The following is a 17,671-nucleotide window of genomic DNA, read 5'->3' on the forward strand; positions in this document are numbered from 1 at the left end:
ACATCACATGAAGCGCAAAACGAAGCAAATCAATATCACTCATTTTTACAATTTTTTGTCCACTGAAAATAATATGAGCAATATAAATACAAAATAAGCCACACAAAATTGAGTTTTGTTTCTGTATAGGTTGGTTCCTCAGTAACTCATATACGGTATTAACATTAAAGTTTGAGACTATTCTGCTCTGCAAGTGTTTGTATGACGATAGAGTTTGGCCTAAGGGATCTGCAAAAATAATTTTTTGATCTTTTTGGCAGAGAAGAATCCAATGGGTTCCAATTGATGCAGACGTTGAAATATTGACTATAATGAAGCTGTTGTCGGTTAAGTTGGTTGGAAAATTATCAGCCGCATAAACTCCACGAAATTGGTATTTGAGTTCCGAACATCTCTGAATCAGAGAGTTCAAGTTGTCTTCGTCCATTAGTTTGTTAAAATATGATTCTTTGAAACTTTCCGGGCCGAATCAATATAAATGGTACTTGCTTTTTCCCCAATAATGAATATTTCTACATTATGAGCTAAGGCAGCAGAAAACTTTAGTTCAATTGATACAGAACAATTTGTAAGTTCAGGGTGAATAAAATCGTGAGACGCCTGCTGAGTACTCGTCAGATCGAAAACCATAATAAAATGATTTGGGTAGTCTTCTAGACTGATTCCATGTCCATTGTCGATATAGGCTAGATCTGACATAGTGTTGAAGTAAACACGTTTTGAATCATCAGTTGAAATAGGACTATCAGCAACGGGAAGACCATTACGGTAAATGCAAATTTGTTCCAAATTGAATTTTCTATAAAGAAATGGGTTAAGCAGCTTGCTTCCGAGGAAAGCTTCGTTCATGTTTAAGCAAATGGCGAGTCTTCTAATGGGTTCTCTGCCAAAAACAACTTCTGGCTTCCAGCTCTGCAAACCCGCAGAAGCCAGAAAAGTTTTAGTAATCGTTTCTAGGTAAGGATAGGATGCTGGACTGGACAGCAGGGTCTTTTCTATTGCTGACACAACATCATCGTTCAGCGTCATTTTCCGTACATATAAGTTAGCTTCTGTAATTTTTATTTTGTAGGATTTTGCAGCGTCATCTGAAATTAAAGAAAAATCGTCAATTGATCGCCGAAAAGAGATTCGGAGTGTTACACCACTGAGAAGATGTCGATCACAGGTAAAGAAGTCAACCGCCACCTTTCCGTAAAATGTACACTCAGCAGATGTTCTGACTAAAGTTTTTCGTCTGGTCATTTCGGATGCTGCAATTCCCCCGGGGTTTGCTTCATAAGAATAGCCTTGACATGCCAACCACGTGCTTTTGGCATCTTTATTGTGAGAAAACTCGGTTTCGATGAAACTTTTGTGGGCATAGTTACCATTGGCACTTGAAATTTTCAAACCGTTAGCAGATACTGTACAATCAGAAAAAAGTGAATGTAGGACATTGTTGCAAAAGTATGGCGCGTCTGATTTAGTCACATCTGCAGCAGCAGTGTTGTCATATTTCAAATCAGCATCAGAAGACTGTACAATCTTGCACTTGATTTCAAGAAAAATTTTTTGGAGATCAATGAAATTGTTGCGGTCTCCTGCAACTTCAAACTCTAGCATTGGTCCATTAGGGCTGTAAACCGGTCCCAATTTCTGACAAAAACTTCCATCAAATGTAACAAGGAGAGCTGGTTTCTCGAATAAATCCAACGAACTATGCGTTGCTTCGGCTGGTAACATATTACCGATCATCTTTTACTTTGGCGAAGAAGTCCGACCGACTTCTTTTGGGTACTCTTTTTCGTGAAATGGTGGTTTTGCGTTTGGTTGTTTTCCTTGGTCCAGCGCGTAAGCGTTTTGAATTCCTTCTCATTCTTCTCGTTCGTCGCATTCGGAGGGCTAAAGATCCACCTGTTTGTTTTTTCACTGTGTTTGATATGGTGTTCTTTAGAGCTTGCTTTGGTGATTTCTTTTTACCGATAACATCCATCAACTCAGGGACGTTTTGTAGCAACAGTTCTTTTCCGATGCGTTTAGCTGCTGGCAGAACAAACTTCCGAGCAAGTGGCAGTGCAACACGTCCAATACCGCTAGCTAATGCTCCAAAACCACTACCTCTTTGTCTATAGTGACCGGAAAAGTGAGGCAATGATGATGCTTGGTTTGCGTAGTAGGAATCCATTTAATCACCAAATTTTTTAAATTGTAGTGTTAAAATAACTTTACCAGTCCCCGAAAAGGGAACTAACTGTCCCGTTTCAGTTCGTAGCTCAATTGATATTGATTGAATGGTGTTCGAAAGTAGTTTTTTGTAGTCTAAATTTGTGAAAACTATCCGGTGAGTGGGCTCCAACTCACAAACGCTACCGTTTTTCAAACGCTGTTTTGAATCAATGACTCTTAACAATGGTGCTTTCGCATCACCCACATACTGATACTCAATAATTATTTGTGTAAAAAAACATTAAATGCTTTCCAGCGCAAAGGTCTGCTGGAAAATCACCATAATAGGCTTTCGTATCATCATTTTTCATTAATCGGTTCGCTGTTGTGGGAATCATTTTGTATCCAATATGAATTCCGTAACCATCTGGATTACCTTTAAAGCCAATTATACTGGGTATTTCTTCACTTGGAAAGGTAATTCCCTCGTATTTATCAAAAATGACTTCGTATTTGCTTTTGATTTCTCGGAAAGAGAAGTTAGGCAGTCCGACTGTTCTCTTGATAGTTGCTAAAAGTTGAGCAACTGTATCATAAGTGCCAGCCATAAACGCTAATTTTTCTCCATTGTAGGGTCGTGAAATGACGCTAGATCCGGTTGCGCGGTTTTGTGATTCCTCATATCCCCTGAGACTGAACGCAACCAAATCTCCATTAACTATGTGTTCAATTTTTGTTGGAAAAATGATTTCACACAGAGCCACTCTCCAGTCTCCTGTGAGATTAATTTCATCATTAAAAAAATTTCTAAAATTTGCTAAAGTGTTTTCCTGGAAATTGTCCATCGAAGCAGATGATATAACGTGTACTGTGAACTCATCCTCAAAACGGTTACTACTCATTTTGAATTGGAGATTCTCGTACTAGTTGTAATTCTGGCTGGTAAAACTTGCCCTGGATAATTTCTTTATTAGAATCAATAAGAGAATATGTAGGTGGATTAAGCGTCGGAATACCGGCAATTTCAAAAACTTCGTCAGTGAAAGATTGCTTGTACCCTTTTCGGAAAGTTTTTTCCTTTTTAACAATTCGAACAAAGTCACCCACGTAAAGTTTTGGTTTTTGACTGCGACGTGTCTCCACAGTTAATGATACAAGTCTTAATACATCTTTTTTGGTAACTTTGTTAGGAGCAAGTTTGGTGACACGATTAACACGGGAGTTGATAGTTTTTACGAATTGATCCAAATTGTTAATTTAAGAATACGTCCATTTTTCCTCCAAATATCGGTAAATAATATTTTTTAGTGACCTGATGTTTCTTTCTGCAAACGCAGACTTCTTTTCGCTAAAAGTACTATACAAATGAATTCCTCGTTTGTTGCAGAGTGTTTTGAAAGCTCCCAGAAACTCAGTACCATCATCCACCCAAACTTTTTGTGGTTGCTTGTGTTTGATCATGTTTCGGAAGGCCTTTGCGGTTTCTGTTGCATTTTTTGTTTTCAACGGTTCAACACGTAGATACCTCGAGAGGCAGTCAACTGCTACGAGCAAATATTTAACATCACGATTGTATTTTGCAAGTTTATCAACATGAGCTAAATCTAAAGACCAGATTTCATTCAGATCGTTGACGATTACTTTTAATCGCGGAAAATTCAACCGCTGTGCACGATATTTTGTGAAGGATGGTTTTGTTTCGAAATACATTTTGACTTTTGTCATTGGCAGTTTGCTGAAATCTTTTAATCGCTTTGAAATTCCGAATGATGCTGGCACTTTAGAATAGAGTCTATCCAGTAGTTTCACATCTTTAATAGTTAGACAATTTTTTTCCTTTCGTCTCCTGCTCTGTCTTTTTGTTTGTTTGATTTTTTGGTTCTGCAGTTTTTGATCCGGAGGCTTTACTTTGACTTCCACTGCTCTGTTCGCTTCTTTGTTGTTATTCTGATTCTCCTTGAATTTGTTCGGTTTCCTCTTCTTTCTCCTCATCGCTGTAAACTTCTTTGAGAACTTTTTTAGCATGAGTGTTGGATACTAAGTGCGGGGGTATCTTAAGTTCGTGCAAAATATTTGTGTACACGGCTAGGTCAATTTTCTTTGTCGGCTGTTGCAAATTGTACAAAAAAGTTGACACTTTAACTCTCATAGGTTTGTCCTCAATATGAAGGAAACCACTCGGGTCCTCAATGGAAACTGTTTCTGAACTTAATATCTTGTTTAGGATGATTTCCGCTCTTTGGATTTTGTTTTCTTCCATTAATTCTACTTCTGACATTATAGAGTCAAAGTCTGATTGTCTTTTTTTCAATGAGGGCTCAATTTCGCCATCATCACTAAAGAAAGACTGTACACTTTCACTTCCATCATCCAATTCATTTTTTAAATCAACACTACTTGTTCTTCTTCTTTTGCGCTTCTTCACGATATTAGTTTTATTAGTTTCCTGTTCAGTCGCCTCTTTGCTTTCAAAGTCGGTTGGGTTGTTTCGTTGGAGGAGTGACAATTGAGCAGTTTTCTGTTTATAAATGGGATTATCCAAAATTTCTGTCCTAGTCGGTTGTTTTGACACAAACATTCTTTTCGGTATCAAGACAAACTCTTCCGCATGCATTGCTACTTCTTCAAGTAAAGGTAACAAGAGAGACTTATGCTTCGAAGTAGATGTAAATTTTTTACCAATAGCTGACGCTTTTTCCTCAAACTGGTCTCTTTGGAAAGAAAATGTCGGAATGACGTTTCGTAGTTTTCAAGTAAACTTTTATCTGGGGGCACGTTTCCATTTATAACATTGAGAAAGCATTCACAGAAAAATTTTATAAATTTATTTGATGATTTTTTGATGAATTTTTTTAGCATGCTTTCCAGCATTTCGAGCATTCGCCTCAGCATACATATCTCTTTCTCTCTCATTTGTGAGGTGGGTAATTACAGCTTTGGAAGATGGCAGATAGAAAATTGTTGGCCCCGGTGGTACAATATTTGAACAATAATGTAGTGAGTCTGTTGTTTTTGGGTCTAAATCAATCAATAAGTGTCCGAATAGTTGTTTTGTTGCAAGATCATAGCTGTCTTTTAAAAAGTTTGTGTTATTGAGTTGTTTTCCAATATAACTTATCTGCTGTATATCTCTGGGAGATTTGAACAAAATGATGTGTGTTGTGTTGAGATCAATTGTTCGAGACCATTTACTCTGTTGAAACAAATTATGCTTAACATAGATAACACTGATCTTTTTGTGGCGTCCAGCTGTTGCAAGTTTTGAAAACTCCTTGTCATTGAAAATTCCCTCGCAAGAATCGTCAAAGACGAGCAAACAGTTTTCCAACTGTGAAGTGAATTCAAATCCCGAGAATTTGGTAAAATAAATGTTCAAGTTACGCTCCATCGTTTGAAATTTTGGTTGATCATGTTGATAGAAATAGTATATTGACTTGAAATTAGGGAAAAACGTATTCTTAAGAAGCATTTGAAAAATAATTTCGGCCTTTCCACAACCTGAAGGACCAGAGACTGCCATGAAGAGACGATCACTCGTTGAGATTATTTTATTCATAACTTAGGATTTGGAAGTGCGTATCCAAATGTGCACGATAGCAATGAAAACCAAAATGTTGATTCTTCACAATCGAGGTGGAAGAAAACTAATTTGGTCAGTGAAACTACAATAAGAAAAACTATTATCGAAACTTGTGTAAAATAAACTACCTCAGAGCGCGGTAATCAAGAATTGCAAAACCTCCAAGACCGTCTCTCTTGGTTTTTATCATCAAAAACCAAATCAGTGATTCCTGCTCTTCCACTGCCAGCGCAATCTAATTGATCTCCTGATTGACTCAATTTGAAAGCAAAGGACTTTCAAAAATGAATTTAATTCAAAAATTCTGTTAGTTTATTATTTAGTTAGTTCATCAACCATAAAAAATTCGTATGTAATAAATTCAGAGTTTTTGTCTTCCTTCTTATATTTTACTTTATAGTTCGCTTGGAATCCGTAGTCATTGCCATAGTAGACAATTGACTCCACCTTTCCTTCTCTGACTACCTCTTTGATTTCATCGGGGAGACTCTCATCGTCCAGGGGTACTGGTACTGGCACTGGATACTTGGGCGTAGGTAAAGGGGTTAGTTTCAGTTTTTTCATTTTCTCTTGTAAAGACATGATACATTTGAAAGTACTCCAGCAGTGAAAGATATTTCTTTAGTGTTTCAATTTCAGCAGTATTACAAAGTATTTGCTGCTTCCTCAGTATAGTTTGTCCACGAGAATCAATTTTTTCTTCTTTCAGAAAAGTCACTGTCAACTGGTTATCACTCGCAATGCAACTGCATACTATCAAATTTGGAGATAAATTCACTTGAAGAACTGAAGGAGATGCTTTCTCCACACGACGACTCATTAGTTGGTAGTGTTATCCAATAAAAGTACGCCTGTGCCTTTCTCTTTGCGCAATGCTTTTTCTTTTGTTTGAATGGTAGTATAGATGAATGAAGTGAACAAGTCAAGTGATCTACTGGAGTGAAGATTTCTTCAATTTTTGGACATAGCAATGTTTCTAAATTTGTGACCTCTTTTTGAAGGAGTTTTTGCAGTGTCTCCGTCTTCACCTTCCCCTTTGCGTAGAATTTAGCAGTAGGAAAACGGATCTTGATTGCTATAAATATTTGTGATAGAAACCAGTAAGGGTAGCCGCCGCTGTCCCACGAAATACCACGCAAATGCTTCGGTACCCACTGATGCGATTTCCTCTCACTCGAGGACAGCGAGTTGAAGGAAATTGGAGGAAGAAAAAGAACCGTGTCTGAGTAGTTGTTTGAACAAATAGATAATTCTTTTATAATGAATCCACTCTTTTTGTGTCGAAAACCTTCAAAATCTATAACAACAATCTCCGGACTCAACATTCCAGCAAACTGAATAAGTTACGTTTAAAAGTTTTCACGAACATGCAGAAGAATAAACCTGTCAGGTGACCAACGTAAGCGTTTGTGATTGGACAAGGCAAAACGTAAGAGTATCCTGGACCCTTTTGGCTATACTCTGCAATAAATCCAGAGGCATCATGAAGAATTGCATGTAAGCGAAGCACTTTAAATGATTTCAAATAAGTATCCAATGAAGAGTTATCTATTCCAATGATCCCACCATAAGGCCTCAGTTTTAGTGCAATTTCGAGGTTAACATCAGGGTCCAAGTGCAAGCAGGTTGCCAAAAAGTAAAGAAATCTTTCATTATGCTCTGGATAGTCTGTTTTTATTAAATTATAGATTTCATGAATGGTTTTTAAATCTACCGTCGCGATTGTTGTTGTCATGCTTTTTTTGAGCAAGCATTATAGACAAATGAAAATTAGGTGACTTTTGCAGGGTATGATAATTACTTTTTTTTGTTTGTGTCTACATGACAGCTCCTTTTCCCCCCAAGGTTTTTAAAGTTCTTCCTGGTTGGTTTCCTTAAACGGATTTTTTTAAAATGCAAGTGTCCCCCCTCCCCTCCATAAGACTCAGAGAAAAACAAAGAAAAAATCTAAGTGTCCCCCCTGTAGTTTGACCGGGAAGACACTTGTGTCCCCCCCTTGTAGTGTTCACGGGAAGACACTTGTGTCCCCCACTGTAGTTTGACCGGGAGGACACTTGTGTCCCCCCGTAGTTTGACCGGGAAGACACTTGTGTCCCCCCCCCCCCTGTAGTGTTCACGGGAAGACACTTATGCCCCCCCCCCCCCCGGAGTTTGGCCAGGCCAAAACAAGATTAAAGTACCCTGGCGCAGACATATGACGAATTAACTTTCAAAGCGGTGGTAGTTAAAATGGCTTCAAGCCCAAAGCGGCAAACCAGTCACGCAAGTGGAGGGAAAATGGATTCCTAAGATTAGTTTCATGCATGGCAGGGGAAATAAGGAGAAAGAATTTCAAAGTGTCCCACCCTGTAGTTTGCCCAGGAAGACACTTGTGTCCCCCCCCCGTAGTGTTCACGGGAAGACACTTATGTCCTCCCCCCCCCCGTAGTTTGCCCAGAAAGACACATCACTACTCCTACCAATTAGCATATCAAAAATAAACAAAAACACGCTATTTCCGTTCTTTTCTCTTGGAATCAAATATTCGGGTATTTATGCCTCAAAGTTTCCTGTATGAACTTTCAACAAAAAATGAAACAACACATGCATATATTTACGATGTTTTTTTTTACAAAAAAGGAAACACAAAATGTTCTTGTAGCCATGTAATTTAAAATTAGGTCTAATCAAAAGGCATTTGAGAAACTTTGATTTCGTCAAGAAATAGACAAAACCCAGTTCGAGTCTTATTAATTATCTAATCTATAAGGGATTTTGTTATTTAACACTATAAAGGCATTTGAAACCGTGTAATTTGGGTCAATATCGTACCCCCTTGACTTTTCGGGTCTTTCATAAAGTCGAGATCTCGACAAGGAATATAAAGGCGCTGGATATATTTGTACCTTTGCATGGGCCACTCTGATGATGGGTTGATATCATTGAGCTGGGCGAGAGCTGCCTCCGCATCTTTCTTCTTGTCATTCAATTGTCGCTGTTGCTCCAACATCTGCCACTCGGCTTTCCTCAGCTCCTTGAAACTCTTCTGAGAAGCCTCAAAGTCAGCCTCAGTGGACTCCTTTGTCAGGTTGCTCATCTCTTTAGCCACCTCCTCCTTTATTGCATGAACTTTTTTAATCTCCTCGTCCGATCTAGACAAAATCAAGCGTGTCACTTCGACATACTTCTGTCTGCCAGATGTTGCTTTAGCTGTTAAATCACGACGTTCAGAAAAATGATCAAATTTATAGTATAAGAAGTACACGCACTTCAACCAGATTGTGATTAGAAGCGGATTAGAAACGAAATGGACCCGAAATGGACCCAACTTGAGTAACATCAAAGATTGCAATCCCGATTTGCGTGATCTTTAGACGCTAAAATATTATAAGATTAGATGTAAAATTAGACTTAATTTAAATGCAAATGCTTTAGATGTAAAATTAGACTTAAATCGTATCCCGATATATTAATTTGATTCAATGCAAGTCTCTCACTTATCTATTGCTGACTCCAATGAGCGAATCTTCTCCTTGGTCTCTTTGATCTGCACCTGGACCTCCTTGTATTCCTTCCATTTATGCTCCTCAATCTTGTCCTCAATTGCCTTCACACGATCATAACACTCTTCTATCATTCTCTCCAGATTAGAGGCATCGCGCTCTGTTATCTAAAAGGCCGAATTTCTCACACATAGCCATCTCTTGGGTAGCATGCATTGGGTATTTTGTCATGCCTCGCAGGCATCTTATTGCAGAGCTTGAACCAAATCGGAGAGGGAGAATTTTCCCTCAATTGCAAGAATTATTCACGCCCTATCTTTAATACATGGGATAAAATACTGCGCATCAATGTTTAAGTTAGATTAAATTAGTCAATAACCGGAATTGATTAGGATTTTAAAATCAATGAGTCTGGATAATTATTTAGCTCTGACGTCGATTGCGTCCAGACTCCGTTTCACATGGAGAAAACTCGAATCATGACTCATACTAATTACTCTCATCTTATATCGTAGCCGTTTTCATGTCCTCACTTATTTGATGATATAAAAATGAATTTTTAATCCCAAACTTATCGCGCATGTAACTTCTCATTGACTAAAGTTTCCGGAGTAAAAAAATTGCACAACTATTAGAACCATAATTGTTTGTACAATCTATTCGTACGGATATACTGTCCGCTGCAGTTAACATACAATCAGTTGTTGAAAGGCAAAAAAGGAATGCATTAGAAACAAATTCTGCATGGGCTCTGGTTAAAAGAAATTGATCAAGACTGTTCAGAGTCGACTGATTAGCGTCACTAACTCTGAAGAATTCTTTCGATTCTTTATTCAGCGCAATAATCTCTGCAGCTGTATGCGCAGCAGCTGCTTCCCGCTCTTCTTTCTCCTGATCCACCAATTTCGACAGATCGCCACTAATTTGCTGGCACTTGACATTTGCAGCGATGTTGGCATCCAAGGTGGCACTTAGTAGACTAGTAACGGAATCTTCAGTGCCTTCATCTTCAAGCATGCCAGTTGAAGGTGTTGATCCAACAATTTGTTCCTTAATGAAGGTCATTTTCTCCCGCATGTCGACTAAATGTAAGAAAAGTGGCCATATTTCAAACACCTCGTGGGCGGGGATGAAGAATCAAAAGTTTTAAAATTTAGTAGAATAAAATTTAGTTGAATAAATTTAGTAGCGCAGTAAAATTTAGTTGAATAAATCTCGCAAAACTATGCAATTGTACAACTTTTAAAAGTTTTTAAGCCTTTTTGAGGAGCTTTCAGGGTGCAAATTTTTCAAAGAAAAAAGAACCGGTAATTTGAGAGTTTGCACCCGCCAAATGCCACACAATATATAAAAACTGTTTATTCCAAATTGTTACTACAAATTGTTGTTGTATATACCAGATGCCTATCTTCAGCAATTTAATTAAACATGATCTTTCTCGTTCTACTCAAGCAGGTTCACCAAAGATTTTTCAAACTTGTTCCAAAGATTTTTTTATAATTGTGCCAACGATTTTTTATAATTAACCCAAAGATTTTTTCTCCAAAACTTCGCAATGATTTAAATCTTTTCTAGGATAAGTTCGAAAGTTCATGGGTTCCATTAAAATTACCAACTTGCGCTTCTGTATTATTGAATGTTACCTATAAGCCGAATGAAAAAAATAGCAATGCATTTTTGGACTAACTAGCAAATAACAATGATAATGCAATTACGGAAAACGGAAAGATAACAATTCTGGGTCTTTATAATATTAACTATTTAGAGATGTTGGAAGGATCTAAGCTCGAAACAGTAATACTTCCGTATGACTTGCATGTCAAGTGTCAAGAACAAAACCATTCCTACTCATTTAAACCGGGCGAACAATACTGAAAGACTTATTGTTCCGACCCCTCTTGAGGGGGAAGGAACTATATACTCAATTGGGGGTTTTTTTTGTCCAGTCAATTTTGCGCGATCGATATATTCATCGTAGAGAAATGAGACTGGTATCATTAGAAAGCTTGTCCAGCGTAGAATATGGAATAAAAAAAGATTTTTTTAATTTACGTTTTTTATACGGCGTTATCGTGGTTTAAATTTTGAGAAAATAGAGTGAATTCCGGTGAGATTTTATTGACGTTTTCCGGAATTTTTGACTAAAACTTCGCTAACGTTGCTAAAATTTGTTCTTTTTTAGAAAGTGTTGTTGATTTTCGTTTGTGTAGACAAAAAAATATTGTTGTAATGACAAAAAAGTTATTTTTATTAATTTTTTTGTGATAAAAGCTGGCTAAATATTCCAAAATTAAGACTTTTTCATCAAAAAAAACAGCACGAAATAAGTTTTTTTTTAGTCCATTTTGATTAAATTTACGGGAAGCACAGACCCAAATACCACTAACACAATCCTTCTTGACTCGATTGAGAGTACTCGGTAATTAAAACTTCGCCGTTTTTTGCTAAATTTATTCGTTGATTATCAAAAACGCAGCATCTATTTTTGATTTTTTAACTAACAAAATATCATTATCTAAAACATTCGACTAATTAGGTGTTCCCTATGAACAAAGAGCACTAGCAGGGCTAGTTCTGGACCAATCTTGAACTGGTATAGTCCAAAAACAATTCGATTTTTTTTTCGATTCAGTCGATTTTTTTTATGAAAAAAATTCGATCTTTTCTACATTAATTAAAAAACAGAACCTTTCAAACGAAAGCTCACTAATGAGGATAGATCCAATTAGCTTCCGAATTAGCTCCACATTTTTACATCTAGTTGATTACATGAAAGCTTATGGTCCTTTTGAGTTTTAGGAGTATTTGATTTTTAAGTAAATAATGACTTATTGAAATTTGTCTCAGCAATGAGAGAATGTTTCTTCTTTCTATTGAAATCAAATTCAAACTTTATTACGATTTTACGCTTTAAGTTATGGTTTTCTGGCTTTGATACTACTAGAATTCACATTTTTCTCAATTTTTTTTAGATATTTGCCCATTTTTCATGTTTTCTAGTTTTGTCACATTATCCGGTTATTGACAGTTCATATATCAAACTATTGGCTTTCAAAAAAAGCACAATGGACAATCTTGAAATCCTTGAAGATATAGATTATGATTTTAAAGGCTTCGACAATACTTTCTCGAAGAACTTTTTTGAATTTTTTAAAAAAATTTTCGTTAACTGTCGCTTTAATTTGTCTTTTTAGTCGTATGAAATTTCCTGTTAATGGATCCGGTTTCCTTGACTTTTCATGAAAGAATAGATTAGCTGATATTCTGATATTAGTAGATAGCTGATGGTTTTCATGACTCTGAAAACAATTGTTTTATAAATTCAAAGAATAACACTTTTGAACTTCGCAATTCTGTTCCTTTTATTTTCTATTTGTTATCTAGTCTCGTTAATTACAGGCCAAGTATGACAATATTGCTGCAAAGCAATTTTTCAAAGGGGATTGGTGTCACACAATCTAATGTTTTTCAAGAATTCGTTGACTTTACTGGCTTCGACACGCAAAATAAACAAATTAATTTTTGAATTTCGTCATGTTTGACGTTCTTTTTGTAGACGTAAGACATATTCTGGAAAAATGCAATTCGCAAGTGCTTCCTTTGGAAGAATATACAAAACTATTTAGTTATTTCGTTCTGTAATAAATGGCGTTCATGCTTTGAAAAAATGTTTTCGAAAAAAAGTTAAAGTTTTATTTAATTTCGCATTTTTTTTCACTTTGTCTACTTTTTACCTGGCTTCATTTATGAGAGTTCACATAATACATTATCGGTGCTCTTAAAAAAGGCAATCAAACTTATTTTGATGGCCATAGCATGGCTTTACGGTTTCGAAAGCGTTTTCTGCTAAGTTTTAATTGATTTTTTGTTTGTTGTCTAATTGTTGTTCTTTTTGTAACCGCATAAAAAGTTGAATACCGGTAGTTCTTAACCCCTCTATAGAAACAATTGTAACCGTTCACCTATGGGATATTTTCGTTGATTTCTAATCGTTTTCATTACTTTGAAATTGATTGTTTTAAAAAAAGCGAGTTTTTCGACCTGTTTTTGTTCTTTATTGTCTAATTGTTACCAAGCCCTTTAATTGATTACTCCCCTATCTTTTCAGGTGAATGACAAGTTAATTTGTTTAATATCAGTTTTATCTTACGCTATTTTGACTTTGTTGTTAAATTGTTTTTTAAAACGGATATTATTTTTTTGATGTAATTCATTTTTGTTGTTTTTGTTTGATTTTGCTGTTCATCTTGATTCGCTTTCTTAAAATTTGCACATATCATCAATCTGATGCACCACTTTTACTCCACCACTGAGTTTTTGCTTTGGAGGCTATCTTTTCCTTCCTACACCAATTTTTTTAAAAGTACTTGAATTTCTGGGTTTTTCTATGTTCCTCATTTGGTAGACAATCATGCCAAAATTGTTGATGAGCGGGGTCGGAACCTTATTTGCCATTGCACATTACCGAGTCGCCTTGTTGATTACATTGTTACTGACTGCTGACTTATAATTGACACAGTAATCTGTGAAAGCATTGTAAAATGGTAGGGCTCCCTGCAGAAAAAAATGCCAGTTCAGAAAGCGTTTTACGATAAACCGAATTATGATGTTTTTGATTTCAAACACTGTCCAGAATAACAAAACCGGCAAAAAATGTACGTACAGAGCAGCTTAGAATCATTGATACAAATTTTTTCTCAAACTTTTACGGCAGCACTGTCACAAAACTCTCCACTTAAAAAGTGCTTTATTAGAACTGACAAAAACATTTTCACGGTAACAGACAAAAGGTTAACTAGGAAATCGAGACAATTGATGTTTGATCGAGATAAATTTTTAAATGCCAAAGACTATGAGAAGTTATTTGATCTAAAAAAGAAACTCATTATTCCCAATGACAATGACTTCAACAGACTTCATAGAAATTTTATTCAAGCAGTAAAAAAACCCCGGAAAAAGTGGATACTGATAAGTGAGATAAGATACTCTGAAAAATTGAAACCCAAAAATTTTAGTTTAAATATTTTTCTGTGCTTTTGGTCATTACGTAATGCAGACAAAAAATGCTAACCTATTAATCTATCGTTTCTCTACACTTGGAAAATCCCGAGGAACCCAATTTTTACAACAGATGTCCAACGCGTGCAATTCTAAACCAGAAACCTTAGGACTTCACTTTGCAACGATAAGAGACTGTCGTGATGCAATTAAAGCACTGGGAATAGAGGAAACCAATGGGACCGTCACATATTCCATCCTGGGCTTTTGATAACTCAAGTTCTCTAACTGTACCTCATTCAAATTTTCTTGTAAACTATTGCATCAAAATATCTTGCTTCACCAATAAACTTAAACAAGAACATATTGTTCCATTGTACAAGAACGATGACCCTGAAGAACCCAAAAACGATCGCCCAATCTCCATTACCCCGTGCTTTTCTAAGGTTATTAAAACCATCTTGAGGAATAAAATTTGTTATTACCATCACGACTACACATTACTCAGTAAAAATCAATATGGTTTTACGAGAAATTACTCAACAATCGATTCCCCATTACTTTGCACAGAACTAATCAAAAACAGAACTTACATAAGCAATTTGTAACAGCTCCTTTCCTTGACTTTTCAAAAGCTTTTGATTCAATCAATTACGAAACTTTAGATATCAAGTTGGACAGCTTAGGTTTTGATGAAAGCTCAAAAAATCTAATAACAAGTTTCCTTACGAACCGTTGCCAATCTGTTATCCTACAAGACTTCATATCAGATGAAATAATGCTTCATAGTTTTGTACCACAAGGAGCAGTACTTGGCCCGCTTTTATTTAATCTGTATATAAATGATATGGCAACAACAGTTAACAAAGAAACTGAACTTATACAATATGCTGACGATACTCACATTTTAATTCTTGGTACGTCCATTGACAAAATTTGGGCCAAGTTAAAACAAAATGCCAACAACCTAATTCAATTTTTTGGTACGAGCAAAAGGAAAGACTTTAATAAACAGAAAATTATAAATTCAATTCCACTAAACGAGAATCCTGTATAAAAAAATTTAGGGGTATATAGAGAAGAAATGAACAGTTCAGGGGAAGTTAACCATATTCTACAAAAAATTTTATAGAAAATCTGTACTACGCAACTTTTGAGACTCGTCTTAAATGCACTGGTACAAAGTCATTTGCAATTTTCAGCAGTTGTCATTTGAGCACAATCTAATAGTATCCTAGGAAAAACACCTAAACTGGGCGTTAAGGGCAACATATTGTAGACAAAAGTTTAAATCTGCTCAAGGTATTAAACGCAGTCGGAATCTTCTCCGCGATAAAATATTTTTGCGAACAACAAGATTACAATTTTTGGACAAAAAAACAGTTACGACCTGCTTTTTCTCCAACAACTGGATGTCCATTAGTCAGTTGGAGTCGTCATGAGTCCAACAGGATATAAAAATTGTTCTGGAACCTGGAATTTGCTTCCAGCAAATTGCAGATTTCATTTGTGAGATTGGCAATACAGACTGGAATGAACTATCCAAGGAAATTAAGTTCAAACAAGACAAAAAATTTCCCCAAGCTGCTTAGTTTTCTGCTCATTTTTTAACTCGAACCCTTGTTTGAGGGAAGTTTCTTGTTCAACATGGCGTGACTTTAATTTTGGAAAGATGAACTAGATTTACTGTTGTTTGGTTGACGTATAAAGACGTATAAAACTATTGCATTTTTTTTTTCATTTATTATGCCACGAAAAAAAAAATTACTTTGATTTTCGGTTGTAATGTTAAAGTAATTAGTATTTGATAAATATTTGCAATGCCGGACTAACATCAGTTGTATACCCCTTGACATGGTTCGGAATTCATTGTTTTTTTTACCAGCAACAGGATTGCGTTGCAAAACCAAGAAGTTTGCAATTTATTTTTACAACTCGCTCGGTTTAAGCTGTTTAAAGATACATCAACTCAACGATTTGTTTTAAAAATGAACTTTCGAGATACATTGTATGAAATATGAGGAACAATTTAAAAAATTTTTGAATGATTTTGCAACAATTTTTAAATGTAAGTGAAAATTCTGTTGGTAACAATTGCAGAAGTTGCAAATCACAAATTCTATCACAGGAAGGAATTCGAAATGTAGCAAAAATTTCATTGAATCATAAGCGCTTGTGTTTAGCTAAACTTTGTGGTTGAATAATGAAAAAAAATCGTGGACTCTAATGATGATTTCGGATATTACAGATATATAGTAATTAATCTCTTACCGATGTATAGTAAAAGTAATTACAGATATATAGTAATTAATCTATGTTGCAATACAGATATATAGTGCTATTACAGATATATAGTAATTAATCTCTGTTGCAATACAAATGCTTTATAGGGACGTATGTTACAAGAACTCTCAAAATTATCAATTTTATCATTTTTTTTCAGTTGAATATTTTCCCTCCAATTTATCTTCATAAGTAAATACTGCAATTATTTTTCAAAATCCACAATAGAGGGGGGGGGGATTTATGCTCAAATGGGATTGGATTTGTTCAGTCAATTTTGGCCTAACTATATATTCACCGCAGGGAGTTGTGAGCCCGTCAAACGTACAAAATAAAATTAAAAAGATATATTTGAATCTCGTTTTTTTTTTTCGTGGATTTATCAAAGATTCGTTTGTTAACCTTTGGCTGACTTCTGCTGTTTTTCTTTACAATTTCGGTGATTTCTGATTACAATTTAATTTCATTTGCTACATAATGTTCAAATTATTTACAAAAGGTTTTGCTATTTGTTAAAAGATAGAGAAGGGTTGTTGAACTGTTTAATCCTACTTTTTTGTGGCTGAAATGTTGGCTAATTTTTTGAAAAGATCCTCTTTTTCGTGATTGGCACTAATTATGCTTCGTTAGCCCACTTTGTAAAAGTTTGACGGAAGTACAGACCTAAGCTAACAATATCTCGGTAGACTCAGAGGGGTAATCTTACTTTCGCTTCCTATGATTTAGGATTTGTATGTTCTAGAATTCATTTTTTAAACAAAAATCACTATTTTTCTCTGAATAAATTGAAAATATTCAGACATTATGGCCAGTTACGTGCTTTAAATAGACACGCAGTGATGGTAAGTTTTGGTCTTATCGTGGATTTTTACAATCAAACAGTTCCTGCTTATATGGGCTCGCTGAATTTTTAAAAATGCATTTGCACTTCTTTAGTATTTTACGACAATTACAGCCAAGACAGTTTTCATATATAGATAAAGTGAATGATAAATACCATTTAAGTTCAACTGAGTCCCCCTGAACAAATAATATAATTTCAGAAGAGAAAAACTGTGTTTTTATAGCTTGGACATAGTTTTCTAAGCTTTTTAATGAATTCTCGAGTTTTGCCAGCATTGTTGCCAGCATTGTAGGCTTAAGTCTGGGTTTTACTAATCAAAAGTTTAGTTAACTATCT

General features: G+C 35.6%; 1 protein-coding gene across 2 annotated transcripts in view; it reads right to left on the reverse strand.

The window, feature by feature from the left end:
* The window catches only part of LOC142348432 (uncharacterized), a 43,004-nt gene that overhangs the window by 15,555 nt on the left and 9,778 nt on the right, over positions 1-17,671 (reverse strand). For both annotated transcript variants that reach the window (XM_075399799.1, XM_075399793.1), the window contains exons 2-4: positions 10,018-10,292; positions 9,205-9,377; positions 8,614-8,859 (exon numbers count right to left, since the gene is read on the reverse strand). In XM_075399799.1, the coding sequence (XP_075255914.1) occupies positions 8,614-8,859; positions 9,205-9,377; positions 10,018-10,292 (694 nt within the window). The remainder of the gene's footprint in view (positions 1-8,613; positions 8,860-9,204; positions 9,378-10,017; positions 10,293-17,671) is intronic.

This window comes from Convolutriloba macropyga, chromosome 1, assembly GCF_964194025.1.
Source record: "Convolutriloba macropyga chromosome 1, txConMacr16.3, whole genome shotgun sequence".
In the NCBI taxonomy this organism is placed as follows: domain Eukaryota; kingdom Metazoa; phylum Xenacoelomorpha; order Acoela; family Convolutidae; genus Convolutriloba; species Convolutriloba macropyga.